This window comes from Rhinolophus sinicus, chromosome 15 (genome assembly GCF_057876585.1).
Source record: "Rhinolophus sinicus isolate RSI-liver-muscle chromosome 15, RSI-T2T, whole genome shotgun sequence".
In the NCBI taxonomy this organism is placed as follows: Eukaryota; Metazoa; Chordata; class Mammalia; order Chiroptera; family Rhinolophidae; genus Rhinolophus; species Rhinolophus sinicus.
In genome coordinates this window covers 1,985,294-2,013,185 of record NC_142515.1, presented here as the reverse complement: position 1 = coordinate 2,013,185, position 27,892 = coordinate 1,985,294, and the positions used below count along the sequence as shown (strand labels likewise).

The window sequence follows — 27,892 nt, the reverse complement described above, 5'->3', positions numbered from 1 at the left end:
GAAAGTGAGAAACTTCCATTTTAATAGCAAAGGGGTCCTGTGCCTGATAATTCCAGTTAGAAAATTACACAGACTGAACACTGGCACTTAGCAAAATTCAGTGTAAGAGAGTATTTTAAATATAAAAATAGGTCTTTTCATTAAAAAGGAACACACAGCAGCCCTGGATACATGGACAAAACCCCTGAAAAGCACAAAAGTGGGGCTACATCTGGATTTGGTTCCATAAGCCAAAGGCAGGAAGTTTGACAGTGAATGTTTTACACTTTTCCATGACGCCTGGTCTCCTTCTTGACCAGGACACAGCGGGAGAAGCTTCACGAGCACCAGCGAGGTGCAGGCTCTGGGGGTGACAGGTTCTGCTGGCTGAGCGTGGAGGACGTGGGTTACCTGAATGGGACAACAGGTGGACGCCCACATCCATCCGTGACAGATTTACGTTTGCGCCACGTGGGGGTTTGAAACCCAAACTGGAATCTTCCTTTTCCGACTTGCATCTTCTACCGATTCTCGATGTGGCTGAAATGTCCCTAAAATGATAAAGGAGCACATTGTGGGGATGCCTTTCATTGGTTCAGTTCACCTACGGCGGCCGTGTGCTCAGCGACCCGGCGCGGCTGAGCGAGGCCGTACTTCTGAGGCCCGTGTGCACGTATACAGCGCACACACACGCCTCAGCGAGACGTGGGCTCCGTCCCAGACCACGGCGAGAACCGCAATGCAGCCCATCACACGAGTGTGCTGGTTTGCAGTGCACACACAAGTGTTTACATGACACTGTAGTCTATTAAGTGTGTAATGACATAACCTTAATTAAAAAATACGTTATTGATAAAAACTGCTAACCATCATCGGAGCCCTCAGCGAGTCCTAATCTTTGGCTGGTGGAGGGACTGGCCTTCAATGCGTAAAAAACGCAGTGTCTGCGAAGCAGAATAAAGCGGAGCACAATAAAACGAGATGTGCCTGTAAATATAAAAATATTATAATTAAGATATTTAAAGCGCTTCCACAGTGACTGTTAAACAGAATGTTCTCATACATGTTATTTTTCTTCCTGGCTATGAGGGAAAAGAGAATGAGACGATCATCCAAATACTCAGAAAAACAGGACTCGCACACGACGCTGTCTCCTAAGTACTGAACCGGGGTCCATACAGAACCGGTGCGGTGGCCCCTTTGGGGGGCTAGAATGTGGATGGAAGTAACCCGGGTTCGTCACCGTCCCCACCAGGGGCTCCTCACCTTTACCGCACAAATAACTGGGGGAGCCAGATGGCTGCTGGCAGACAGGTGGCCAGACACTGTGCCACCATGAAATGAGGTCTCGTCCAGCATTCGGAAACCTTTGTCCCACTTGGCTATCACAGCAGCGGACAACAGCGAGGCTCCAAGGCCCATGGCCAGAGGCCGACAGGGCAGCCCTGCTCTCCAAGACCACACGCTGATGGAGGTGGGCTCCCGGGGCCAGCCGAGGCCAGGAAGGGCGGGGTGGGCCAGGTGGTGGGGAGAACAGAGTAGGCTGCCAATGATGGCGTCCCCGTTTCTTGGAAGGTAGGTGCCGCCCTGAGCCATGGGGACCCAACAGGAGAGACTCGGGTCTTACTGACAGCAGGGGAAGCAGTACCCAAGCTCATGGGCCGGTTTCACACAGGTGGCTCATTCAGGTGATGGGGACAAGATGCTGTGGTGGCACTGATTCTACCTCATGAGGAGCTGGGGGAGGCTTTACTCAGGACAGGTCTCTCGATGGACCATGAAGGCGGAGTGGAATCTCACAAGGTGAGAGAGGGCATCGCAGGCAGTGAGACTAGCATGCGGTCGGAATGTTCCAGAACTGGAGAATCTTTGTGACAATGGTGCCCACGGGCAGTGACAGGAGATCTGCCTGCGAAGTCAGGCTGTGCCCAGACTGTGAAAGGCCCTGAACACCATAATGAATTAGGTGCTGAATTTAATCATCGGGCCTGTTTCCCAAAGTCTCCAAGTCCATGTGTGACAGGTGCCCTTTTACTAAAGGACATTTTGGAAACAGTAGACTGAACAAAATTAAACAGGTTTATTTACTGTCCTTCTCAGGGTCTTTAATAGTCTGATGCACATCACGTCTCCAAGACGTGGGGGAAAGGATGCATTTCTCAAACGTCTTCGGCCAGGGAACACTCGTCATGAGACCTCGGTAGCAGGACCCCAGATGGAGAAGGGCTGCTTGGGGCACAGGAGTTGTGCAGGTGAGAGGTCGGGAGGACCTCTCAGCCCAGGCGCTGGGGGTGAGGGGTGGAATGGGTGGGGTCAGGACGCAAGATCCCAGGGAAGACGGGGCCTGGGCCTGTCTCAGGAGAGATAGTGGGACGGGGCGGGGGGGAATGTTTTCAGTTAATTTCATTGTCATCATGTTCACCATCATCACCAGCACCACCACATGGCTCAAAAAAAACTGATTTTTTAAAAAACAGTCTTTGCTAAGATGTCTCCCTCCTGCCCCACCCCCACCTCCGTTGGACAGGATGTGTCTGAAGACATGTTTGTTGGAGGCAGAACGGATAAGACTTGGGGACAATTAGATAGACAGAGTCACACGACACAACATGAGGTCCAAGATCTGGAATCTTAAACACGAAAGAACCTGCAGAAATTGCTCATTTAGACCTTTCACCCAATGCTCTGTCCCCTGACATGACTTCCCTCTTCTCACAGTAGGTTCCAGTTAGTCCACGGCCCTCTCAAAGCAGAGCCAAAGAGGAGCTGTGCTGCCCCTGAGCCAGACAGGGGTGGTCCAGTGAGGTCTCGAGTCCTTGGACCCCAGATGCCGATGGCACGGACCAGACATCAGGGGCATGTCTGATGGGACGTGCCCAGCACTGAGTCTCCGATCTGATTAAGTCAGAAAACAGTTGTGCTTTGACTCTAAGTCTTACACAACAGGAGGCTCAGAAGGAAAGGGGCAGAAAGAATAGTTGAAGAAATAATGGCCAACACTTCTAAAACTTGATGAAAATGATAAATCTGCACATCCAAGAAGCACAATGAACTACAACTAGGACAAGCCCATAGAGATAGACACCTAGACCCATCACAAGAAGTGTCAAAACCCAAAGAATTCTGAAAGCAGAGAGAAGACATATCACATGCAAGGGATTCTCAATCAGATTAACAGCTAATTTCTCACCAGCTATGTGGAAGTCAGAAGGCAGTGAGACGACATATTCAAAGTGCTGACAGGTCATCTACTAAGAATTCTATATCCAACAAAACTATTCTTCAAAACTGGGGGAGAGCTTAAGACATGCCCAGATAAACAAAGAGAGAAAATCTGTCACTAGTAGACCTGCCCTACAAGAAATACTGAAGGGGAAATATTTCGAGTTGAAATTAAAGGACACTAGGTAGTTAACTCAAATCCACATGAAGAAATGATGTGAATGAGATTTTTTTACATGTTTACTTTATATTCAACAACCTTGATGAATATTAGTTCTAGTAATTTATCTGTACATTTCTTAGGTTTTCTATATAGACATTTATATCATCTACAAATAAAAATTTATTTTTTTCCTTTCTAATTTTATACCTATTATTTCTTTTTTGTCTACTTGTGTTAGCTAGGAATCCCAGTACACTAAGCAGAAGTGATAGCAAGCAGACTTGTCTTGTTTTCTTCATCAGTGGAAATGCTTCCACTGAGAACAATATCCTTACCAGGAAAAATCCTCCGTTCTGTTTCTGGTGTGCTGAATTTTTGTCACGAATGGGATCTGCAGATAACTGAACACTGTTTCCACATCTACTAAGACGATCCTTTGTTTTTTCTTTTTCGATTAGACAACATAGTAGTTTTTCTAATGTTAAGTCATCCATATGTTTCTTCGTGTAGGATTGACTTTTAACCTATGAAACCACCTGGGATGGTCCAGCTGTGTGCCAACCCACATGCCCACAAAGGCAGCTCCTTTAGGGTTTCAAAGATGCTATTCCAAGGACTCCTAGTGCCTACTGTTACCAAGGAGAGGTCTGTTGTCAAAGTATTTTTCCTTCATGGATAATCAGTCACTTCTCTCTAGCAGCTCCATAGATTTTTCTCTTTGTCTTCAATGTTCTTCAGTTTTACCATGACGGATGTGTGGAAACATCATGCCCAAGACTCACCACGATTCTTCAGGCAAACAGAAAAGTGTACACAACAATATAAACAACACTCATGAACCATCACATGGCTGAAGAGATACAACAGTACAGATATGACTGAAATACCCTCTGCCTCCTGAGACCCCACTTCCTCAGGAGACATACACTTCATCATCCTGAACTTGACGTTCATTCTTAGGTATGTTTTTATTATCTTATTCAATATGTATCAATGTTTTACATGTTTAAAATTATATCTAAATGGTATTGTTCTGTACATATCCTTCTGTATTTTTCTTTTCAGTTTGTTCGTTTTCACTGCTGTGTATAGTATTTCATTAAATAAATATACCCCAATTCATTTATTCATTCTCCTATTAATAGACATTTAGGTTATTTCTGGCATTTTGTTAAGCAAACAATACTACAACAATTATTTCACATGAATTTTCTAGGGCATCTCTTAGGATACATACCTAGGACTGAAACTTCTAGGTCACAGGGAATACCCACGGTCCCTGTTACTAGGTATTTGCTCTCCAAGTCACTGTGCCAATTTATACCGCCTCCAACAAAGAGGACAGATCCTTCAGCTCTGCATTCTCCTCATACTATCATTTTTATTTTTATTAATGTGACACTTTAATTTGCATGCCCTTAACTACTAGTGAGGTTAAACACCCACTTATATTTATTGACTAACTGGGTTTCCTCTTTTTTTGCCAATTCATAAACACTCCCCATTTATCTGCTACTTTCCATTTTGTGTGTTGTAAATGTCCTCCCTGCTTTATGACATATTCTTAGATAGTGATGGGGAAATTTTGACAATGCAATGTGTCTTAATGCACACAGTCAAATATATTAAAATAAGTGCTCTGGGTTTATTACACTTCATAAATCTACCTGACTTCATAAATATATGAGGTCTGACAATTAAGGTCGTGAACTCATCCTACAAAAAATGCTACACAACCCATGGCTGAATATCACTACGGTCACCTTCAAAGTACTCGCCTTGGGAAGCTATGCACCGACACCAGTGCCTAGTCTACCCTTCAAATCAATTCTGGAACTCTTTTTCTGGAATGGCCATCAGAGCTGTTGTTGTATTACTCTTGATGTCCTGAATGTCATCAAAATGTCTTCCTTTCAACATTTCCTTTATCTTTGGGTAAAGAAAGAAGTCACTGGGGGCCAAATCAGGTGAGTAGGGAGGGTGTTCCAATACAGTTATTTGTTTACTGGCCAAAAACTCCCTCACAGACAGTGTTGTGATGCAAGAGCCATAAATTGTTGGCGAAAAATTCAGGTCGTCTAACTTTTTCATGCAGCCTTTTCAGCACTTACAAATAGTAAACTTGATTAACTTTTAACTGTTCGTCCAGTTGGTACAAATTCATAATGAATAATCCCTCTGATATAAAAAAAGGTTAGTAACATTATTGCAACAAGTTCGCAAACTTAATTGTCATACCTAGTATTCTCCTTTTCTACTGAAAGGCTTAAAGTTTTTTTGTGTGTTTTTCGTTTTTTTTGGTTGTTTTCTTTGTTTCTTGGGGTTTTTTTTTGTTTGTTTGTTTTTGTTTTTGTTTTTTTTTTTTGACATTTAGGGTCTTTAATCTTCCCCCACCTCCCAGGATTGATTTTTGTGTGAGGTAGAAATCTAATTTTATCTTTCCTCATATAGGGATAGTCATCCTAGCACAATTTATAGAGTACCTTGTCATTCCCAACTGATTTGATTATCTTCTCTGTAATGCATCAAACTGCCATAAATGCATGTTTATTCATTGCTCTATTTGTCTATTCCTGGGCTAATGACACATCATCTTAATTATCGTAGCTTTATAATATATCTTGACACTCGATAGGTAATCTTCCTCACCTTGTTCTTCTGCTTCAAAATTGTTTGGCTTTCTTCAATTCTAGGAAATTCTCAGCCATTATCTTTTCAAAAGTCACTTTTCTTTTCAGATCTTTTCATTATCTTTTCCTCTCCCATAATAAATTCTTTTTTTTCTGCATTTCCTAATGGACCTTCTCATTCTTTCCTCTATGATTCCTAATCACCCTTCCATAGTTTATATCGCTTTATCTCTCTTGATGTATTTTGAATGATTTCCCTAGATCTATCTTCTAATTCACTAATTCTGTCTTTAACTGTGTCTAACCTAATGATTTTTTTTTCCTTTTAACTTCAATGACCATATCATTTACTTTTATTTTTTTTTAAACCTTCCAATTACTTTTTTCATACTGTCCTCTTCTTTCATTATGACTTTTTCTTCTTCAATCACTTTTTAAAATCAAAATACTTTTATAGTGAACTTCAGTTTCCTTTATTACTTCAGATTCTTGGACGTTTCTACTTTCCTGTTAGAGTTCCTGACCCCCTCTCCTCCTCTCTAACCATGGTGGTTTGTTTCTGTGGGTCTTTTTTCTTGTGATCTCATCCCCAGTGCAGCTATTTCATCCCTGAGCTCTGTATGCTCTGGGTGGTGGAAGCCTACAGGACAATGCTGCCTTTGCCAGTATCCAAAACCTTAAGGATTCAATAGCTGCAGTATTTTTATGTTAATGCTAACTTTTGATTCTTATACCACAGAGATAGAATGAATTGGAGCCTGCACCCATGCATGGCCTGGTATTTTAATTTGTAATCCCCTTTTAAAGTACAGGCAGCTTTTCAAGGCTCTGAACTTTAGGCAAGGGTCCAAATTCTAGCTGCCACACCTCCACTGGCCAAAGTCACATCCATCTCTGGACATTAGAATTCTAGCCCCCTGTCTCTGGGCCCAGTCGAGGACCAAACCCAACAGAGGCCGACCACAGGGCAGCCACAGGGATGTGTTTGGCATCTACTGCTCTGTTTTCACTTCTCTCTTCACTTATATGATTAACTATGTACTTCATGTTTTCATCTGTAGCAGGAGGGACGCACACTGTATTAGCTTAATCTAACATGCTTGTAAGAAGTCAACAATGCACTTTTCTTAAAGTGTTCACTTTTTTTTATTCCTTTTCACCATCTCCTCACAGTTTAAGATATTTTATTCCTAGAGAAAGAGGGTTTTGCTTCGCTCTTCCCGTCATCTGAAGGCTTTCTGATCCCTCAGAGCCTAGAAATGATCAAAGTAAGTTAAAATTGTTAAAGAACACCATTTTTCTGGTATCCATATTCCAGAGAAAACACTTACTGTCAGAAGCTCAATCTGAAAATTTTGTCAGCGAGTCAATTCAAACTCATCTATTTGGGGATTCGCATTTGGCTACTGACACAGCCCAACGCTCCTCTTGCCAGTTGTTTCTTCCCCGGTTAGAATAACACAGCTCTGTGTCTTAGCCAGGGGCTCTGACGGTGTGTGGGGACGATGTACATGAAGACCCACAAAGTCACTGCTGCACTTCGCAGGGGGTTAGCCGCCGCTGTACCCAGTGTGCGGGACTGCTGCTGGCACACTGGCTGGACACACACAGCAGCCCCGAGCAGGAGGAGAGGGCTGTAGTGAAAGCTGGAGCCCCAGCCTCCCCGTCGAGCCCAGCGCATGGCAGGCCAATCACTTAACCCCTACAGACCTCATTTTCCTTATCTGTAAATTGACGGGGTTAGACCGGTGAACTCTGGGATCCCTGACAAACCGAAAGGAAAAATGCACGAAGCACAACTTGATTCTTACAGCACGATCAATGAAATTCCCATTGAGCCTTCCATGAGTGCATTTCCTTCTCTCAGGACATAAGAATAAAGGACTGACAAGAGCGAGCTGCTGCTGAAATAGGACACAAAGAGCAAACCCCTGCACATTGCTTTCTTAATCTAGGTCAGAACGCTACATTTTCAGCCTCGGCCTTTGTGGCCGGCTTGACAGCTGGCCTACCGTACCAAGCACAGGCAGGCACAGGAGAAAGGCAGAAACCTCGTTTCCACTGGGTCCTGGGTCTGCGCCGGTCCAGTGCAGTGTTTATAGATACAATCGCCAGTGACACAGCAAATAAAATTAGTATTTTAAAGGTCATCCATTTGGAGATAAAAGAAGTACAAAGAAAAAACATACATCCACTTAGAATCCAATAATAATTATACTTGGGCTCCCGCTGCCCCCTGCGAGGAAAAATGAACCCAAAACAGGCTCAGACTGCAGACCCTTTCCTGGTCTTCCATTTCTACTCCTGCACTGCCTGCCACTCTTCCCGCCCCCACCCCATGGTCAGGCAGTGGATTCGAGGTCAAAAAGCGAGTAAGACGGAGGCTTACTAAAACGACTCCCTCAGTATCTGCCCTCCACACGAAGGATCATGCCAGTAGCCGAAGTCAATTTGTTGGGAGGTGGGGGGTGGGGCTGGTCTACAATACCAACAAAATCATGTTTCCATGTTGGTTTTCAGGCGGCAATTCACTACCAGTTTGGGTAAAACCCAGTAACACCAGATAAAAGAAAGCAAAGTAACACCAGTGATGGGCAATATTACAAGGCCCAACTGGAGTTTTCCATGTTACACGCCCCGTCTGACTTACAGCCCGACTGGCTCTGCCAGCGTCCCAAATGCTGGGCTCTGGACTCAGAAGCTAAGCCTGAGGTGGGCAGCAAATACCCCGAATGCTGTGTTCAAACAGCAAGCTCATCTTTTTTCCCTCCTCCCCACCCCCAAAGGAATTTGTCCGCTCATCAGCAGATTAGCCCAGGCAGGGTCCAGTCAGAGAACAGAAACCAATCTAGGTATTTCCAACAGGGGGAATTTAACATGAGATTCAACTGCACAAATGGTGAGACGAGAGAAGCCACACAGGGGGAGAGGCAACACCACAACCCACAGCAGGAGGCCCCACCCTCGGGCTGGGAGGACATAGGAGAGGAGTGTGATCGCAGCCCAGGCACCCACTGGTCAGAGCTAGGACCACCCCTGCAGGACCGTGACCCTGGAGGGAGGCGCTGAGGCTGCCCTTGGGGGTTGCAGGGGGGAGGGGAGAAATGCCCTCCCACCACACTCCTGTCCAGAGTCAGACACCAGAGGCACGGGAGTGCAGAAATGCAGGCTCCGCCACAGAGAGCAGGGGAGACAAAGCCAGGGATGGAGCTGAGGGAAAATGGGCACCTGACCCTCACGCTGACCCCCTGAAACCTGAGGGCAGCCCCCTCCCCCAAGGGACTCCAGCGCTGGGGAGCTACAGTGTCAGAGAGCAGGCGCCACTCGGAAAACACAGGGCTGAGGGGACAGCACCTCCCCCAACCAACACCCTAACTCTCTTCTTCCTATAGTTTTCTGCCTTATAACGACACCCCGTTTTCATGTGTCTTTTTAATTCTGGAGATCTTTGGAGGTTTCCCTTCATGGGTTTGAATTTGCAAAGAACGGCGCGATTTTGTTTTCACACTTGGACCCCACAGGCTGAGCTGGCCCAAGAAGGAGGCCTGCTCCAAGGCCACGGTCCAGCTCTGGAAACCCCTGCGGAAGGAAAAGGGGCCTGCTGGTGACGGCGACCATTGGCTGCTTCTGGACTTGGAGCACCGGATGGTGCCCAGCAGAGGCAGCCTGGCGCTGGGGGGAGGAGTGGACGCCCGGAACGACACTACCACGTCCCGCCACATGAGTAGAGGACAGTTTCATCCCATCTGTCAGTAACACGAGCAGGGTGACTCAGGACTAGGAAGAGATGCTTTTCTGAATAACTTGCACTGTGAGTTGAATCTTCACAGTGATTACCATAAGAAACTACGTCAGCAACTACTGAAACACTGAGCACTGTACAATGAGCTGGAATAGATGAAACAGAGAAGAGAGTCATGTGCTGATGTAGAATTTGCCGGCAATTTCTGGGTGTGGGCCGGGATCGTGTCTCGTGAAGCAGAAGAATGGAACCCAGACCAGGGAGACGCAGTCGTAAAGGAAGATAGTTTATTAAAGCAAGAGAAAAGGTTACAGCTCCCAAGCGGGAGGGGGTACCCGAAACTGGGAAGCCCAGTGACTGAGGCAAAAGGCTTTTACTTTTATATTTCTATTTCTACCCGGGAGGGGACTATTGGAATGCTGGGACCCACCAGTATGATGTTTATCAGAGCCGCTCTGCCGTTTCAGCCTAGGGGAGACTTTTGAAATGTTCCGGTTGCTCCAGAGCATCATTAAGGTTTTTGCCCTGTAGGAGCAGGTTATCTTCAGGCTTGGAAGACATGGTCAGTTCAGCTTCTGCTCAGTCTACCAGGGAATTCCTAAGTGCCTGATGTCACACTAACTAACCTGTCTCAATGCCATTGTGGACCGTGAGTGTGAGAAGGTCTACGGGAAGAGTGCTTGCGTATGTGAGAAGTCAGGACCTCGCATTCGTGAGAAATGATTCACGACAAAAACAAGAAAAAGCTTAGGAACAGAAGGACAACAGGAACTCAGGCACCGAGCTGAGACAGCCGCGTGGAGAACTTAGAGCAGAACTGATCAGATGACCGATAGCCACCGGGTCAGAAATACACAGGATCAGAAATAATTTCGGAGTAAGATGCGAAAGGATAAGCGACTGCGGAAAAGCACCAAAGAAGCTGAGAATCACACACACGTTTCCTGCTGGGAATTCCAGGCAAACTACCCAAGGCCGTCACCTGGGTCAGCTCCAGGAGCTGGCAGGGGATGGTGGGGCGGGGCAGGGGCACTCATGTGCAAAGGGGGCACACCTGTGCACGCATGGCGCTGCTTGTGTGATGAAGCCATCCGAAACGTGGGCTGCGGCCCCCGGCGAGCTGTGCTAAGTACTTCTCCCTGGGATCCTGCATCACTAAAAATACTGTTTGCTTTTTATTTAACACTGAACTTTCGATGCTCTAGAATACAAAAATAGTGTCTTATTATTTTAAAAGCTTAGAGGGAAACTAGCCATATTATTAGAAAAAGAAGATATATGCAGCTATAGTCTGTTCAAATATCAAGAGGTGTGACTTTTCAAATTCACATTTCAATCTTTATTTACATAAGACTTAGAAATAGTGGGTGTAAATATTAAATCACCCAAGCCTCGGTGAAATTTTATTGAGAATAACTACAAATAAAGGGAAACTGATTTTTTAAAGTCGGTTTCTGAAATTTAGATGAAAAAGAATATCAAGCATTAACAAAAAAATGATATATTTACATATCAATATAGGTTTTCTGCTCATAGATTCATTTCCTCTGAAACATAACAGAGGCAAGCTTGGGGAATTACAAAGGAAGGAAAACCCTCATCAAATAGGTGCTGTTGTTCAAACAGAATATTAGCTAAAATGATCCAATCAGTTGCTTGAGCCAAATTTTTTTTCCCTTTACACCATTCATGCCAGAACACAAGCTCCCAGGGCGCCGAGAATCCGTGCTCCACTCGCAGGGTTTGCCCCACAGATGGGGGTTTGAAAGCACATTCCCCTGGCGTGCGATGAGAACAAGGACAGTCACAGCATTAATGCAGGTGCCCAGAACGGGGTCCTGTTTCTCCAAGTGACTTATCTCTGCATGGCAGGGTCTGTCTGGCAGTTGCATGAGTCAGCCTAAGCACGGCAGTTCAAACTGCAGGGCCCTGATTTCCCGCTGTGCAGGAAGGACTCTGCCAGGGAACGTACAGAACCAGCGGAAATGCTCCTGGAGGTGGAGACACACGCCTTCAGGGACTGACTCCGAAACAAAGGCTCTGTTTATACTTGTCTAATGACTTCAGATAATCAGAGGTTCACACGGGTGACAACTGCCACAGTTTCAGGTCTTGGTTTAAAACACACTCATTGCCTCTCGTTGTGAAACACAGTAGCTTGCCAGCGTGTCCGTTGAAGAGCTCTCTAATTTATGGACTCAATCTTTTGCTCATCAAAAACACAGCAATACATTTCTCTAAAAATCTTTAGGGGGCAATAGCAGAAATACACAGACACGCGCACACACACACACACACACACACACACACACACACACACACTCCTGGTTTCTGTGTTTGGAAATTAAACACAATTCTATTTTATTACAGTATTAAGATTCCAAATTTTAAATTTAAAAAACCCCAAGAATTACAGAGCTTATCAAATATATATTAACTTGTTCTTAAATAAGCTCAAAATTAATAACAAAGGTATTATTATGCTAATGTGCACTCTAGGACGTTCTGCCTGATACAGGACCCTGAGACTGACTGGCAGAGTCAGACCTCCCTTTACTTTGAACTAGTGGTGTGACTGCTGCATGTCTCCTTCTGAAATGTGTGGTTTATGGGAAGTTTATGGAAACATGACAGAGCAGCTTAAACAGAGACCAGAGAAAACAATGTGCATTCTATTTGGATGACGAAATGAGGGCAGGTCTTGTCTCCCAGATGCCCTGAAAAGATCTCTGTGTCACACTATTCCATGGCCTGTTCCCTTCCCTGAGTCCTGCTTTTAGAAAGAATTTTAAATGTATTTTCCATTTCTATTTCCAACTTGAAGCTGGAAACAAATTAGTTTGCACCCCAGTAGAATACTAAGAAAAGCTTAAATCAATCTGCACCTTTTTATTTACATCCCTCATTCCTTAGAAACGTAATTGCCATTTTTATTAACTTTGTTTTATGGATCTAATATTTAAGAACAAGTCTATCTTTTATGTCACAGCAAGAAGGTTAATGCACTTACAGATTCTCCTGCAATACATCTCGGGCACGGCTGGGCCAGGCTCCTTCCACCGTTTGGAGGAATCTATTTAACAAATCACAGACGCAGATGTATCAGAACAATGGTTATTTACACTTTTTATTAAAATATTTAAATGGGTTCCCAGCTGGTGTGGCAGGAACAGGAACCTACCCCCACACGTGGTGGCCCCTGGCCAATGTCTGGCCTCGTTGCAGGGAGGTGGCCTCCAGGCGGCCAGGCCAGATTCTCACAGCCCCAGGACCCCAGGACGCTGGCCTTGCCTGGGGGGCAGCCCCGTTCCTGTACAGCTGCTTCCAAGCTCCTGCATGCCCGTTTCTAAAACAAACAAAATTTCACATGAGATGGCCTCATAAAGCACACAACACTCTAATTAAATTTGCTTTCTGAAAACTTTAGTGGCACATACAGACCCCTGTGGAGCGGGGAAAGTTTATAGGACATCTGAGGAGATGACTTTAAACTTTATCTTCAGCAATAACCGCCATCAATTACATTTAACCTGATTATTTCCTGCATCGTCTGATATTTACTTAGCTTTATAGATTTAAAATAGTCATTTTAACAATTTTGGCCGAAACTCTTGTAATAAACTATTGTGATTGGTTTATTGATATTGAAAATGTACGAAACCTATAAATTTTGTTCAAGAAACTAGTTCTATGCTTCAACACATTTTGCCCAGTGCTACATTACATACTTTCTTAATGCAATAGGAATAATTCACATGTGAATAATTCTTTCTCTTACTGACACTTTAGAGCAAATTAATTTTATTTCAAAAGTTGCAAACACAGTTCATAACTGGATACCTTTGGGAAAGTTACCACTTGGTTTTTGCTTCCCTGAACTGAAGAAGATAAATTATCAAAACAATCCTCTAATGCTAAAGACAACATCATTCACTCTCAAAGTTCCAGGACTTTGTGTATTCTGAGAGGTAACTCTGCTTTCACTGACAGAGGCAGGAGGGCCTTTGCAAACAGCCCCGGAGTCGGCCTTGCTGGCGCCAATGGCGGCCGGGTCCTGAGCCAGCCCTCAGGCCCCGCTGCTGGACAGCTCCTGCTGCCGGCAGACACTTCTGTTAACACAGCGGCTCCCAACGCCTCCGGTCACTTGCAAACCACAATTGCTATGATCGTGCCACATTTGTTTATCTGTACTATTATGTATTTAATATTTTCTAAATTGACTTCTTTTTATTTAATGGATTTATTCAATATAGAAACTTCGTATCATTGGTGTATACTGTTAGTTTTACTATTCTCTAACATACCTTAAAACACTCAAGGATTAAAATGAAAAATGTTGAACTCTGAGCCCCGTAAGCCACTAGAATAATTTATTGGGCTAAGCACTTGACTCCCAGGTAGCCAAGGACAAGCGCAGGGCACAGCTGTCACCCACCTCTCTATAGTTCTTCCCAAACGACACAAAATTACAGAAAGGGAAACCAGAAATTCTACACCTAACCACACCCTGGTTAAAACTTAAAGACAGAGACTGCCGAAATCTGAAAATAAGGCTTATAAAAATACAAACGCCACCAAATTCAAGTGTGCCCGCCCCCCCACCCACCGACGTGGGCTCCGTGGAGGGAAAGAGCAGAAGGAAAAACTGTGATGGACGGAGGAGGGACACTAGCACAGAGGGTGCGAGCGATTTACACGCCACCCTCACGCCCTACCCCCTGCAAGGTCCACGACAAACATGAAAAAGCTATGAAAGGACCTGCGCAGACCACAGCAGGGACTCAGGGAAGCGATTTCAAAGTCCACACAATTTAAAGGACCAGCTACCATGTAAAGATGCAGGCTTCAAAACTCATGACTACCGGGGGGAGAACAAGGCAACAGAGGAAGGGAGAAGCACTCTTTGGGAATTGGTTGGTGAAGATAAAAAGAAGGAAGAGAGGGGAAGTTTAGGGACCATAATACCAGAAGGGTTGCACATGCGGTTCCCCGTCAGTCACCTAAACACACACGCAAACAGCAACCTGAGCTGGGGACTTGGCTCCACTAACAAAAGAGGTGCCATCACACTAGCGAGCTTTTGAAAAACACAAATACCATGAAAATTTCCTCCTGAAAACAATCATGAATCTAAAGAAAACTGTAGGTCAGTACTCTAAAAACATAATTAAATATGTTCAAACAAACAAGAAGATACGAAAAATCACCTTGAATTAGAAATGTAAAGTTAAAAGCAGAAGGGGACCAAAACAGAGAAAGGAAGGAAAAGGTGAATGAACTCAGGAAAGTAATGAAAGGAAAAAACGACATTATTTCAGAAACAAAGAAAAAATTATAAAGTGCCCAAGGAACATAAATTCAAATAACAATTAGTAAAGGGCATGGAGGAAAGATAGGAATACAATGGAGAGAATGAAAATGCCATTTAAAAAAAGAATTAAAGAGTAAGAAATAAAGCAGCGGGAGTGGAAGACAAAGAAGGAATAACGCTCATAAATCAGAGTTCCTGAAAGAGGAAAGCAAAATAAAGGGGCAAAGCTAATATTTAAAACTATAATCCAAGAAAACTTTTCAGAAATAGAAAAGGGACTGAATCTTAAAATGAAAAGGTTCACAGGGTACCTGGGAAATCAACCCAGAATGATCAACTCGGAGACGTATCCTAACAAAACTATGAGATTTCAAAGACAAAGACAAAAATCCTCAAGGCCCCTGGCTGGGCACAAAGATCAGTGAACGTGCCAAGGAACGAGACTGGCATCAGACTTTGCAAAGCCAACATGCAAGTAAGACAACAATGGAGCAACACTTCTAAACAACTCAGTGAAAGAAAGAACGAACCAGGAATTTTAAATCCAGCAAGCTGCCTTTGTTATCAAGACTATCAAAAACCGTTTTTAACATACGTGAATTTAGAGAATACTACACCCCTACACCCATCAGCCCTTCCTGTGGATTCTATGTGAGGATGAGCTTTATCTAACCAAGCGGTGACTGGGAAAATTCCAGCAAAAGGATTCTGACGAGCATTTCTAGTTATTTAGATGCGTATCTAAGACTGAAATGAAGGTGGGATTTGGCTGACAGACTAATGTACAAACATTATATACAAAGCAGAAATAATTCAATTAAAATATGGGAGATGAAGGGAGAAGGAAAGTAGAAAAAGTCTGATTAATATCTAGGCTATTATTTATAGGTGTGTATTAAAGGATACCGGAAAAAACTGGTAAATCAGACAGTGACGAGTAAAATAATAAAACAGGTTACTAAGGACATCAAAATAGGTTTAAATACAAATCTGTGTAAATCCAAAGTTGAAAAATCTCAATAAAAGAGAAAAGAAGACAAATCTCATAGAGAAAGAAATAGCAAATACAACAAAATATACATAATTATAAAATATTACGATAAAGAGTTGCAAACAAATTAGTCATGCCAATAAATATTAATGGGCTTAAGTCATCTGTTAAAAGAAAGAGATTTTTAATTTGGCTCACAGAACAAGACCCAACTATATGCTGTAAAGAAGAGACATACCTAAAACGAAGTCATTCTGAAAGGCTAAACATAAAAAGGATGGACAAAAGTACACCTGGAAAATGAAAACAAAAAGAACAGGAGTAGACCAAGTCGAAATCAAGCCCCAACGTGTTAAACACAATTGAGGACATATTTCATGCTAAAAGCCGCAGTGCACGACGGAGACATAATACTCATGAACATGTACGCACCAACTAACACAAGCACGACCTTCATGAAGCAAACACGACAGCGGACCCAAGGAAACCCAGTTAGAAACACACTAATCTTAGGAGATGTACTACACTATTCTCAGTACAAGGTAGAGCAAGTATACACGAAATAAGGAGACAGACGATCTAGACGCTATCAATCAAGGTAGAGCCTATGGCTATATCTTGAACTCTACACCCTGATGACAGCAAATACACATTCTTATCAAGAACCTGTGGCACAGTCACAACAACTGATCATACATTAGGTCACAAAGTAAATACCAACATAATGTAGAAACTACCTCCTTAAGGTAGAAATACTGCAAACAACACCTTCTGATCACAATGCAATAAAACTATACATTACTAACAAAAACAAAACACAGAAAGGCGCTTGCACCTGGGTATTTAAAACCCCCATCACTGACTCTTAGGTGAATAAGAGGAAATACAAACTAAATACAGACTCTAAAACAAATAATGACAAGAAAACATTACATATCAGAATCTATGGAATGGTTTATTTAAAGCAGTAATCAGAGAAATAGTCATTATGCTAACATTTTTATCAATAAAAATGAAAAAAATAAAATTAACAAATAAATCTCAGCTCATGAAAACTAGAAAAACAACAACACAGTAACCCAAAAGAAAACACAAGGAAGGAAATAATTGAGGGAATACCTGATTGATGAGGTAGAGGTTTTTCCATTGTAAAACAGATCTAATAAATCTAAACTGTAGGTGTTTTTGTGTGGTGGGAGGAATTAACAAAACAGACAATCCACTAGCTAAGTTGATCAAGAAAAAAGAGGTAAAAGCACAAATGTAGAAAATAAGAAATGACGAAGAGGAAATAACCAGTGAAAACATACACTAATTGAATGGTCTCAGCAACTACATCACACGTGGGTTTGAGAGAGACTCGCACCCTCCACAACCCTCGTGTCTTCTCCACATGAAGCAACTGTCCCATTCCTGGCCCTTACTGAGTGTCCCTCTTCTTTAAATTTAACTGCATGCTCTCCTGCAGACCCTCATTAAATTTAATTTGATTTCCATGTTGTATTCTAGCATATCAAAATATAATCAATCATTCTGCCAAATACTGCAGTAATCATGTTAATGCTGCAGTAATCATGTTAATGCTGCAGTAATATTAATGCTGCAGTAATCATATTAATGCTGCAATAATCATGTTAATGCTGCAGTAATCATACTAATGCTGCAGTAATCATATTAATGCTGCAGTAATCATATTAATGCTGCAGTAATCATGTTAATGCTGCAATAATCATATTAATGTTGCAATAGTCATGTTAATGCTGCAGTAATCATATTAATGCTGCAGTAATATTAATGCTGCAGTAATCATGTTAATGCTGCAGTAATCATGTTAATGCTGCAGTAATCATGTTAATGCTGCAGTAATCATATTAATGCTGCAATAATCACAGTAATCATCTTCACGACTTGCAAATAATGTGGCCTCCTGCACCTTCACCTACATCAGATGACAGTACTGGAGAAGAAAAGACCAAGGGCCTGGAGCTCTGGTCATTCGGGATCTGCTCAATCTTTATACTGTAAAAAGAGGGTGAAAAGACATGGAGACAACCTCAGTGTCCTTCAACAGACGGCTGGACAAAGACGTGGTACGTACACACAACGGAATACGGCTCGGCCAGAAAAAGATGAAATGCTGCCATTGCAACAAAATGGATGGATCTTGAGAGTATGATGCTAAGTGAAATACAATGGCTGGAAAAGGACAAGAACCGTATGGTTTCACTCCTATGTGGGATATAAAACAAAAAGCAACAAACAGAAAATAGAAACCAAACTCAGACCACACTATGCTGGTTACCAGAGGGCAGGGGGAAGGACGAAGAGTGTAAAGGGGGTCAGATACATGGTGACGGAAGGAGACTAGACTTTGGGTGGTGAGCACATAAGAGCGTACACAGGTGTCGTATTATAAAGCTGTACCCCTGAAATCTATATAATGCTATTAACCAATGTATCCCAATACATTCAATTTAAAAATCAGGTGTAATGTGTTAAAACTGGTTTACTCTCAACTTTCAATAATCTGTGCTAAAGGGAAAAGGTAGAAATACTACTTTATGCCTAGGTCTCCCTTCCCCATCAGTGACACCAGTCGGCTAGGAGCAATCATCTTTTCCCTTGTTCCTCCTGAATAACGTCAGACCTGCCAAGAAGGAAAGCACAGGGCATGGACGGACGAGTGAGAGGCAGAACCTACACTGACGATGAAACCTGGACCCTCTGGGGCTCCATTCTGAACCAGTTCTGTGGGCTCACCTAACGTGTGGCACATGAAGCTTGGCAGACCTGTGATCGTCCATGGTCCAGCTGGCATCCTTCAAGTGGCTCAGGTCAGGCCCCCACACACGTGTGGCAGGCGAAGGGGGAGCCACTCTGAGACCAAGGTGCTGGGTGATGGCTGGGTGACGGCCGGGCTCCTCCAGGGACGTGATTACGGGCTTGGTGGCCCTCGGCCAGCTGAGTGGACTGAATGATTCATGTTCCTGCTATTTACTGCGGACACGGAGAGCTGACTGTACACGATATTGACCTGGACACTTACTTGGCAAACAGCCCAGTGCCGGGGGTGGTGGGACCCAAGCAAGTGAAGGCTGCAGAGGCACTTAGCTCCAAGGTGCGCGCATGACGGGTCACTCTACAGCCTTCTGGAGGGGGTATCAGCCTTCCTAGAGGCAGGTGAAGATTGGCCACCTGGCTACAAAGCCCCCATACTGTAGAAACAAAATTAAAATCCTGCGTGGACACAAAGACCCCATTTCTCCACAGTAACTGAAGACCGGTCCAACAGCAACCTCGCCAGAGAACAACTGCAGGAGCAACATGACCAAGACACTTGATAAGATGCATAAATTAAAATATAAACTACAAACTACGTCTCACGTTCCTCAACGGTGGAACAGAGGTGGCAGGTCTGGGAAAGACACGCTGCCCTCACTGCGGAGGCCGATCGCGCCTTTGTTGCCCGGGACCTTCTCCCCTATTGGAAGTGAGGGGGCCCCAGTGAGCTTGAGGAGAGGGCCTGGGCGGCTGGGAGGGAGGGGCAGGTGCTAAAGGCTTCACGGCTCCTATGAAATTTGAGGCCCATGAGGAAGAGAGAAACCAGACGGGGATGCTGTCACCCCACAGCTGGGCACACACTGGTGAGCCCATGAACAGAGCAGGGAACAGGGCACAGAGAAGACACAGGTCAGGTACCAGCACTGCGGGGGCTGAACTCGGACATGTGGCCACCTCCCAAAACCCACCCTCCACTCTACTAGGGAAGAATGTGGAGAATAAAGAAAAAAAAGACACCAACTTCCTTGCACACTTCGACAGAAAATCAGCACAGCCAGAAAATGGCACGTCCTTAAAGATTACACACCTTGAATTGAACATACGAGCGTCTAACATATATGCTAATATGTGAGTTAGGTATATGCACCATGTGTTGGAATACCAGTGTAAATCATTAGAATGCAGTAATGCAATCAACGGCGTCTACACACACACACACACACCCTTCATTTTGAGGATTTGTATTGACTAGTGGCCTTTATTCTGAAGATCATGTGCATTATAAGTGTGTCATGCTGGTTAATTGCATCCTAGCTGCCGGAAACAGTTTGTCCAAGGAGGCGTTTTAGTTTAGTTTGGTTTAGTTTTCATTCCACCGAAGTAAAAACAGTTTACTTTTGCTGATGTGGATGGAGGAGCTGACGTGGACGTCCACCAGCCCTGGACACAGAAGTGTCACCGCTGACGAACTCGACTGGCAAGGCCCGTCACACCGCCATTCAGAAGAAAGCACGGTTTCCATCACAAAGTGTCCTCCTCGATGACACTTTCATCTGGAAAATGACCTTGCACTTAGGAGGTTTGCTCTACAACACAGTGAAATCTGGCACCGTGTCAACGCCAGAGAGGACAGAGCGAGGATTCCTGCTCTCCACTCCCATGTCATCAGGGCGAACGGGGCTCGAACCAAACAGATCTGAACGTACGGTGCCAATCCAGCTTGGCAGAGAGAAGGCGATTTCTGAGGAGACGACCAAGAGCCCCTGGTCAGAAGGGTGCCAACTCAACTCTATGAGAGCTGGTTATCTGAAGGAAGACAGCAGGGAAGAGCAAAGAAAAACCAGTCACTTCTAATCCACGTAAAAAGACATCAATGCACACACTAGACTTACTGAGGATGAATTTTACGCTTGCAACATTTATCAAGAACACTATAACCTGAGTCATACTCCGGATTACAATTAAGGACCTTAAGGCAAGCAGGCACACACATTTTCTTACAACAGACAGACCCTAATGAGCATCCCTTCCCATCACAAAAACTAGCTTACAGTGTTTCCACATTTCTGTCATTTGATCCTCACAATAATTCTGTGACACGGGAAGAGCAGGGAATTCTATTTCTATTTCATAGATGAGGAGAACAAAGTCCAAAAACCGAGGTTAACTTGCCTGATGTCCGATGATTTGAAATGTAAGACCTGGATCTTCAGTGTATTTTCAGTCACAGACAAGACTGAGAAATACAACTAAAGAAGCACTAAAAGTTAAACCGTGTAGGAAAAAGATTTCTAGTCTTAACGTAAGTCTACAATAATTGAGGCAGTGTGTACAGGAACAAACACAGAACTGAGAATCAGAAGAAAATCCTCATATTTATGGCTAACCGACTTGTCAAAGGTGCCAAGACAATTCCACCAAGAAAGAACGGCCTTCACAAAAAAATGGTGCTGCCACGATTCAGTATCCACATGCAAAAGGAGGGACTTAGGGCCCTACCACATATGACAGATGAAAATTAACTCAACATGAATAAGAGATCTAAATGTAAGAACTAAAGGCATAAAATTTTTAGAAAAGAACACAGGAGAAACTCTTTGTGATCTTGGGTTAGAGATTTCTTAGATATGACACCAAAAGCATGATCCATGAAAGAAACAAATTGATAAATTAGACTTCATCCATATCTAACTTTCGGACTTCAAAAGACACCATTAAGAAAGTAAAAAGTCAAGCCACATCCTTGGAGAAAATGCACATCATACATATGTTAAAGGATTTGTACCCAGAATATATAAAGAAGTCTTTCAATTTAACAAGACAAATAACGTAAGTTTTTGAATGGGCAAAGGATTTGAATAGTAATTTTTCCAGCTAAGATGCACAAAATGCCAATAAGCACATGAAAAGAGATTCAACATCATTAGTCCTAAGAAAAACGCAAATCAAAAACACAATGGAAAAAAAACCATAACCCACAATAGGATACCACTTCCCACCCACCAGAATGGTTACAACCAAAAAAGAGACAATAGCAAGTGATGAGAAGGGTGTGGAGAAACTGGAACCCTCATTCACTGCCCGCGGGAATCTAAAGGGTGCAGTTGCTGTGGGTACAGTCTGGAGATTCCTCAACCTGCCAAGCACAGTCACCCTATGGCCCAGCAATTCCACAATTAGGTAGCTACCCAAGAGAAATGAAAACATCTGTCCACGCAAACTTGGACGCGAATGTTCTCGGCTGCATTGCTGATAAAGCCCGGAAGTGCTAACAACCCAAATGCCCATCAGCTGATAAACAGGTAAAGACAATGTGGTCTGTCCAGACGATGGAATACTGATTAGCAACAAAAATGAGAAAGGCACCGATTTTCCACATGGATGTACCTCAAAACCTATTATGCTAAGTGAAAGAAACCAGTCACAAGAGACCACATATGAACTATTCTGTGATTCCATCAATACCAATTGTGGAGAACAGGCAAACTCAAAGAGACAGAAAGTGAACTGACAGTTGCTTAGGACGGCGGAAGCAGGAAGCAGGGAGTAGCCGCTAACGGGTGCCAGGATCCTTCCCAGGAGATGGAAATGTTGAGATTAGATTGTGGTCTTTACACAACTGTGAATATACTGAAAAGACGGATCTGTGCATTCCAAAAGAGTGAACTGTAAGCTATGTAAATTATACATAAAGCTTTTTTTAAAAGCGGGCAAAAGATTTTTTTTAACAGTTCACCAAAAAAGTTCTGAGTGATGAATAAGCACATGAAAAGATGTTCAAAATCACTAGTCATCAGAGGACATCAGCTTCGTACCTATTAGAACAGCTGTCATCAGACAGACGGATGCGCATGTGGGCAAACAGGAACCCTCATAAGGCGCTGGCAGGGTGCACTCTGCAAAACAGTTTGGCAGTTTCCTAGAAAGTGAAAACATAAATCTACCGGGGGACTAGCCATTCCAGTCCTAGGTGTCTACCTAACGGAAATGAAAACGTGTCCACACAACGATCTACATGTAAATTTTCCTAATTTTCAGCACTGTTCATAAGAGCCAAAAAGGAAAAGAAGGCCTAATGTCCATCAACTGATGAACGGGCAGACTGAGCGTGGTCTCCTCACAGACCAGAATATGAGCTAGCAATTAACAGGAACAAGCGACTGACGTGTGCTTCTTCATGGACGAACCTGAAAAACATGCCTTGAAAAAGAAAGAAAATTTTGCAGTATGTGACAACATGGATGGGCTTTGAGGACATTAGGCGAAGAGAAATAAGCTAGACATATACTGCATGATTCCACTTATAGGCGGTATCTACAATAGTTAAATGCATAAAATCAAAGGTTGGTTACCAGGTGGGGAGGGGAAATGGAGTCATTAATCAACAGGCATAAAGTTTCAGGTAAGTAAGATAAATAAGCTTAGAAATCTCCTGTCTAACATTGTACCTACAGTCACCATTAGTGTACTGCACATGTAACATTTGTTAAGAGAATAGATTTCATGTTAAGTGAAATAAAATATTTCACTTATAATAAAATAAAATAAATTTTAGAAAACAAGTCTCAGTAAACTTAAAAGGGCTCAAGTCATACAAAGTATGTTCTCTGACCATGCTGGAATTAAATTAGGAAGCAATAAAAGATCTCTAGAAAACCCCAATAGTTGGAAACTAAATAACACACTTGTAAATGAGAAATGCATCAAAGAAGAGATCAAATGGAAAATTATAAAGCATTTTGAATTGCAAAAAATGAAAACAAAATGTACCTAAAACTGCACTAAAGAAAAACTTAGGGGGCGATGTATACACCGAATGCCGACAAGAGAAAACAGGACAGGTATCCACCCAATGAACTCAGCTTTCACCCTAAATACCACCTTAAGAAACAAAAGAACTGAACCAAATGTAAGAAGAAAAGAAATAATAAAGATCTGGGTGAAAGTTAATGACACAGTAAGTAGGAAAGCAATCTAAAAACATCAACAAAACTTAGAAAGACATTCAATATTCACAGAAGACTCAATATTGTTCAGACGGAATCAAATTAATCTATAGATTCAACACAATCCCTACCAAAATTCCAGCTGCCTTCTTTGCAGAAATTGACAAGGGACCCTAAAATTCGTATGGAAATTAAAGGGCTCAGAACAACAACAAAGAACAAAATTGGAGGACTCCCATTTCCAGGTTTAAAAACTTACCAGAAACTACAGTAATCAAGACTGGTACTGACATAAGGATATAGACATAGATCAACAGAATAGAATTGAGAATCCAGAAAAAACACCCTCACATTTACAGTGTATTCGTTTTCAACAAAGGGGCCAAGGTAATAACAAGGGAGAAAGAAAAGCCTTTTCAACAAACAGAGCTTTGAACAATTTACTACTATACGCAAAATAATGAGGTTGGAACCTTACCCGACACCATACAAAAAACTAACTTGAAATGGAACATAGATGTAAATGTAAGAGCTAAAACGATGACTTTTAGAAGGAAATAGGGATACAGAATGGGCGAAAAAATACGCAAATCATACATCTGTTAAGGGACTTATATTTAGAATACATAACAAGTTATTATAACTCAACAATAAAAAGACAAAAAAACCCAATTAAAAAATGGGCAAAGGATCTGATAGACATTTCTCCAAAAAAGATACACAAATGGCCAAGAAGTACATTAAAAGATGCTCAAAGTCTTAAGTTATAAAGAAAATGCAAATCAAAACCACAGAGAGGTAACACACAGGATGTCTATAATTTTAAAAAACAGATAACAAGTTTTGGTGAGGATATAAAGAAACTGGAAACCTCATACACTGCTGATGGGAATATGAAACGGTGCCGTCCCTTTGGAAAATAATCTAGGAGTTCCTGAAATGTTTAAAGATAGTTACAGTTACCACACTGACCCAGAAATTCTACAACTGGTATATACCCAAGAGAAATAAAAACATGTCCATACAAAAATTGGAACATAAATGTTCATAAAAGCATTATTTATAAGGGCCAAAAGTCAAACTATAAACATGTGTAGTTTGTTATACCCCAACAATGGCATTAAAAATAAATAAAAAGAAACAGAAACAATAAGCAAAACATCCTAATACCAGCCAATGAATTAATGCATCCTTCTATTTTATTTCTAAAGGACATCGACTAAGAATGGAAAGAAATAGCAACAGAGGAAATGGCTGCTTAGCCTCGGGATCAAAAGCTCGGAAAAGGATCCTGAATCAGCTCTGATGGAACCCGAATGGTACCGAGTGGACCGTGAGCCCAGGCATCTCAGGTGTGCTCAGAGCCCTTGCTCTTTCAGGAGAATCTTAGCGGAGAGGAAAGACTGAGTGGACAAGACGCTTATGTGCTCCCGGAAGACAGTTTCATTCTGAAACATGTGGTGTGGTGAGTGGCGTGGGCAGGGGGACTGACAGAGCCAGCACGGGATGCCCCACGTCACAGGGTCAACCTGACTGAAGACTTCACTTCTCTTCTTCCAGAGCCCAGAACACTGCTTGGTATATAACAGGTGTTCAAAAAACATCTGCCCAAGGGACACAATAAACACCACTGGTACCTAACTGCTACACGTGTTACCACATTAGCTAACTTCCCACAGTCAGAATTACCGAGAGGTGCCAGATGCCAGCTCGGCACGAGCCCCACTTGCGAAGCTAGTAAAGATGGGTCCCGGCTGCTGCAGTTCCTAAACCTCCACTGGTGGTTACAGCGCACAAGGTGCAGAGCCACGGGTGTGTGGGGGGCGGGCAGAGGGGAGGAAAACTTGGGACAAGAACTTGAACACTTTATTGACCTCAATCTGGATTATTAGATCAAAGACTAGGACACAATACAATATAAACAAGAACTTTATCAAATTAGGAGGCCACACACACCAGGGCAATAAGACACCCAACTCACTCTTCACTGGTCCAAGTATTGCAACCTGAAGCTGGGCACTTCGTTTCAGCAATTTCAACCTGAAAGATCATTCGAAGTTTCTTCCAGAAGCCTTTCCTGTTCTTTCTGATCAATAATGACCCCTGGTTGCCCGTCCCTGACAGCCCGTGCCATCACACTTTCCATCATTTTATGGCCAACTTAGGACTTTATTGCAAAGCCTCCTGTTTCAGTTCCACAAGTCCCACAGTGGAAGCTGTAGGGCCCGGTGGTTAAGGGGGCAGGCTTTGCAGGCAGATGGCAGGGCTTCAGACCTCGTTCCTCCACTTACTAGCTGGGTATCCTTACGCCAGCCGATTAACCTCTCTGTACCTGTTTCCTCACTCACAATAACAGGGTGCTATGAAATTCAGATAATCCAGCCGGTAACCACTCCATAACTCGCAGGATGTACCACATCTCTGCTAAGCGTCTCAAAGGCCGGACACTCAGCACGGCCTAACTGCAATGCCTCGTTTTCCCCGCCACAGCCCCACACCGACCTTCTCTCAATAAAAGCACCACTTTTATTGGGAGGTGCTTTTATCACAAGGCTGGGAGTCATCCTGGACGGCTCCCCGTACACTACCTTCCACATCCACTCCATCAGCAAGACGTGTTAGTGCTTCCTCCAAACTAGAGAGCTGAGTCTGTCTACTTTCACCATCTCACCGCTGTCTCTGCCCAAGCCTCCGCCACCTCTTGTGATCTATATGTTCCTTGCCCACCCCTCACCTCACCCCACCTCCACCTTCACTCTGACCACCATCCCTGTCATTTCCACAGAGCTGCTCTTAAAACGTCAGTGTGACCCTGTCACTTTACTATTTCCTTCCCACTGTATGGACTGTGAGCACCGTAGTAATGAGCCAGCACTGACCACGCAGAAAAGGACAAGCAAGACTCAGGGGTAGTAGCAGGGCTGAGACAGAAGGAACTGGGTCCCTGGATGTCATCGACCTGTATTAGGGTCCCTATGCTCCACCTCCCCAGACCGCTCACCTCCATACTGTTATGTAGCAGAGAATCAAACTTCCACCTTGTTTGAGCCAATGTCGTTTGAAGTGTCTCTGCTACAGAAGCTAAACCTAGTAACATGGTCCCTGAGTAGGGTGGAGCTGTGACAGTGGCTTCGTGGTCAGGCAGTGGGTGGCGAGGAAACAATGGAGCAGGGAGAATGCTAGTCACTCGCTGTGCTGTGCAAAACACGTGAAAACAACGTAGGCTGCATTAACTCGGAAGACAGACCCTGCGCTCATCCAGCCTGTAGTCCGGAAGAAGCAAACAGAAAGTCAGATGCCGGGTACGCTGGCTGCTCTTGGCGAGGACCCAAGACGTAAACGAGGTGGAGGAGGAACCAGCAATTTGCAGACAGAGGCGGACGACAGCAAAGCTGCCCCGAGGCTCTGCCTTCCCGCTCGTCCCGCTGCTCTTTCAGTTCCCTAAAGGGCCAAGCGCTTTCCCAGCTCCTACGCTGTTTTCCCTTCCAGTCTCACAGGCCTGATTACCCACCCACCCTGCCTATCACCTCTCATCCTGTCGACCCCGGTCAAAGCACTCAGCCCACGCCCGACCGACAGACGACTGCTTAACTAGTACCCCGACCTCCCGCAGCCCAGCGCCTGCGCGTGTCGACGGGACTCAGAAAGAAGAGCGTGCAGACCGTGCGGCACCACGTGGACTAGACACCGAGTCACAGGCGGCGCAGGGAGCCCCGCGCACCTTTGAAGGACCCTGGTCTCCAATCCCCGGGAGCGTGCGGGTCTGGCGGCGCCCGGGTCCCGCGCCTCTGCGCAGGCGCTACCAGAGGATGGGCCACGCCCACCCGGGGCTCCACGCCCACCCGGGCTCCGCCCCCACAGGTGAGCCGGGCGGCTGCCGCCAGGCCTCCTCCTCGTCTGGGCCGCCGGGAGACACGAAGCCCACTGTGGGCCCGCCCAAGGACACCGCCTTCCCGCTGCTAACGCCCGTGCCCCGGGGGACTTACCGCGTCCCCGGGAACCTGCAGCTCCTCCGGCTTCCGCCGTCGCCACCTGCCCAGCGCCACAGTGTCCATTTGGCCCACAGGCCAGAGTCCGCGGACTTCTCATCCACACCCTTGGCCGACCGCCGCGTCCACGCCCCCTTC

The 27,892-nt window shown here is 44.2% G+C and overlaps 1 protein-coding gene and 1 long non-coding RNA gene across 5 annotated transcripts; both read right to left on the bottom strand.

Moving 5' to 3' along the window:
* C15H10orf143 (chromosome 15 C10orf143 homolog) lies at positions 1-27,892 on the bottom strand. 4 transcript variants are annotated; one of them, XR_016018847.1, is made up of 5 exons: positions 27,752-27,892; positions 12,918-13,082; positions 12,747-12,809; positions 847-966; positions 1-530 (listed from the first exon to the last, which is right to left on the bottom strand). XR_016018847.1 is itself a non-coding variant. In XM_074338795.2 (4 exons), the coding sequence occupies exons 1-4, from the start codon at positions 27,818-27,820 to the stop codon at positions 501-503; spliced, it is 327 nt and encodes a 108-aa protein (XP_074194896.2). In that variant the 5' UTR covers positions 27,821-27,892; the 3' UTR covers positions 1-500. The 4 variants fall into 4 exon arrangements, 3 of the variants coding, with proteins under 3 accessions (XP_074194896.2, XP_088647871.1, XP_074194895.2); XM_074338795.2 differs by lacking the exon at positions 847-966; XM_088791745.1 differs by lacking the exons at positions 1-530; positions 847-966 and adding an exon at positions 7,720-11,514.
* On the bottom strand, positions 20,049-27,545 carry LOC109445695 (uncharacterized). Its single transcript, XR_012498351.2, has 3 exons — positions 27,487-27,545; positions 26,767-27,028; positions 20,049-20,625 (listed from the first exon to the last, which is right to left on the bottom strand). It is a non-coding gene; the product is annotated as an uncharacterized LOC109445695 (long non-coding RNA).

Coding starts and splice junctions, on each gene's coding strand:
- C15H10orf143 (XM_088791745.1), bottom strand. CDS start 27,820: ATGGACACTGTGGCGCTGGGCAGGTGGCGACGGCGGAAGCCGGAGGAG. Junction 13,083..27,751: donor TGCAGGTTCCCGGGGACGCG/GTAAGTCCCCCG, acceptor TGTTTGTTTTAG/AAACGGGCATGCAGGAGCTT. Junction 12,810..12,917: donor AGGGGCCACCACGTGTGGGG/GTAGGTTCCTGT, acceptor TTTGTTAAATAG/ATTCCTCCAAACGGTGGAAG.